Source organism: Hordeum vulgare, chromosome 5H, assembly GCF_904849725.1.
Source record: "Hordeum vulgare subsp. vulgare chromosome 5H, MorexV3_pseudomolecules_assembly, whole genome shotgun sequence".
NCBI lineage: Eukaryota > Viridiplantae > Streptophyta > Magnoliopsida > Poales > Poaceae > Hordeum > Hordeum vulgare.
In genome coordinates this window covers 390,980,064-390,982,483 of record NC_058522.1, presented here as the reverse complement: position 1 = coordinate 390,982,483, position 2,420 = coordinate 390,980,064, and the positions used below count along the sequence as shown (strand labels likewise).

Below are 2,420 nucleotides of genomic sequence, written 5' to 3'. Positions count from 1 at the left end.
CTAACAAATTCCTACAAACAATTCCTACCCTGCACCAAACGTGGGATTGGGAGTAACAGTCCACTTCCCATGTATAATCCCTCAGTCAATTCCCCCTTAAAAATTCCCATTCCCTTTCCCTCGTATTACCAAACACGCTATTAGGGAATGTACCGTCATCTCACCTTTGCGACGGGCCGTGAGAAAAACAAATCTAAACGGGCTGCAAGCAAAAATAGTAAAACGATCGCCAGCACACCGTTCCAACGTTCGTCGGCTCAAAGAGAAAGTGAATCGCTGCAGCAACATCCGACGGGTGACAGAAGAGAATGAGACAAAAACAAAATACTCAACTAGCTGCTTTCCTGCCAAACCGATAAAGTACAGTACTACATATACAGCTATAAATTAGAAAATATACTTTGGTTTTTGGTTCTATACACCTCGGGATTTTTTTTTAATAATTAAATAATAAATCAAAACAGTTAAAAAATATTTTTCTAATTTTTTATTATTGTTCTAATTTTTTATTAAATTATTATTGTTATTAACATATAGGGTGTATATATGAACCCTCCATACAAATTCCATAATATACATCAGCGGCATCTCCTTGGGCGCCGGTCATCTGCAGCACAGCAGGCCTGCAAGGCCGGTGGCCATGGCAGCTCGTACGGGTACGCCGGTCCCGCGTACCTGTTCCTCTCGTGCGTACTCTCCGCCTGCAGCGTGTCGAGCTCGACAGAAAAAAGGCAGGTCTCCCCCCTCGGCGTCAAGAGGATGTACCTCTCATTGGCCGCGACAATGTCGGCCGGCCGCAGCCTCACGACCTTCTCCGTCACCCACTCGCCGCTGCCCTGGAGCTGCGCAAAGACCGTGAGGTCTCTGTTGATCATCCGGACGACACGCACCGCGCCGTCTTCCCCGCCGATGACCCAAAAGGTTGAAAACTCGTCCCGCCACCCGACGACGGTATCCGGGAACATGACGAGCGAGAACTCCGCGGTGGCCTCGTCGAGAGAAAGCACGACGCCGCCGCGCTCCATTTTCCAGTAGCGCGACCAGCGCGTGCGCCCTACGTAAGTGATTAAGCCAAATCCCGAGAGGGGGACGCCGGCCGCGCGCTGCCCCAAGCTCCAACCGCCGTCGGCGCCCGAGGAGAACACGCAGGCCCGGGGTGCACCGCGGGAATGCGCGACGTCCTCGTAGACCGCCACGATCACCCGGAAGTTTGACATCCCGATGCAGCCACCCGTGTCGTCGACGGCGCCGCCGTCGAGCAGGAACGCGCCGAAGCACAGGTGGAGGCGCATCGCCGGCGGGTAGGCGATCCCCTGGCACCGCCGCGAGAGCGGCTCGCAGACGAGGAGGTCCGGGAAGCGAAGCTGCCTCGTCCAGTCTGATCTCGTCTTGTAAAGTAGGAGGAGGCTGCCGCGGCTGTCGGCGAGCTCCCAGGCCGAGGAGGCATCGCATTCCGGGAGGAAATCGAGGGAGAAGTGGCGTCCGTCGATGGCATCGGCAGTCGAGCTCAAGGGGTCCGGCACGAACACCTGATTCTTCCCGTCTGGCCGCGGCTTCTCGCGGTAGGGCCGGTCGACGACGTGGTAGTGACCGGGGACGTGGGCTGGGTGGAGGGACCGGAACCGGGCCAGGAACGCCGTGTCCGCGACGAGGCGGCGCCAGCGCTTGCAGGTGAAGGCGGCACGGACAAGGGCGACGGAAGAGCCGACGCGGAGGAGCACGAGCTCGAGGAGGTGGTCGGGGATTTGGTGGACGCCCGTCGGCCCTGACGGGATGTCGCTCCTCGACGCTGTCTTGAGCTTGAGCTTGTTGCTGCTGCGCTGTCGTCGGCGGCGGCCAGCCATTGACCCGGAACTCGGATGCACTTCTTGACGGGAATGAACACCCGAGACACGAATGGGTCTGATGAAACTGAGTCAGTGAGCACCATCAAAAGAGCTGCTGACGGTTTAATACACTCAAGCGATGCGAGTTAGTGCATTATGCATTCGTGCCACTCACGGAACCTTCACTTTCTAAAGATCATGCAGCTTGGCTCCCACGGAACTTAACACTTGGTCGCAAAGCTGGTGCCGCGCCACATGAAGCTAGAATCAGACTTCACTAAAGCTAGAATAATCTCTTTCTTTTCGGGAAAAGGCTGAAATAATCTTGGCACAATAGCAAGTCAATTTCACTATTTACGCGTACGCGTAAGTTTTTTTGTGGGGTACCTGTACGCGTAGTTTAACACATGGGACACCAACTACCCCATTTATTAATTAGAATTTCATCAGTTTTTTTTTTGCGGGTAAGAATTTCATCAGTTTACCACATTTAATGAATTTTGTGCCTGTTTTTACCTTTTTAAATGGGCAACGCTACGCGTCCACCGACGGATTATTGCCAATGATCCGTCACCTTCACAGCCGTTTGATTAT

The 2,420-nt window shown here is 54.0% G+C and overlaps 1 protein-coding gene across 1 annotated transcript; it reads right to left on the bottom strand.

Moving 5' to 3' along the window:
* Window positions 1-498: 498 nt before the first annotated feature.
* On the bottom strand, window positions 499-1,919 carry LOC123397744. The gene has a single exon (XM_045092280.1). It carries the CDS (start codon window positions 1,842-1,844, stop codon window positions 579-581), a length of 1,266 nt encoding a protein of 421 aa, XP_044948215.1. The 5' UTR covers window positions 1,845-1,919; the 3' UTR covers window positions 499-578.
* Window positions 1,920-2,420: the final 501 nt, after the last annotated feature.

Bases quoted from the DNA above. Each gene is read 5' to 3' on its own strand.
- LOC123397744 (XM_045092280.1), bottom strand. From the start codon at position 1,844: ATGGCTGGCCGCCGCCGACGACAGCGCAGCAGCAACAAGCTCAAGCTC.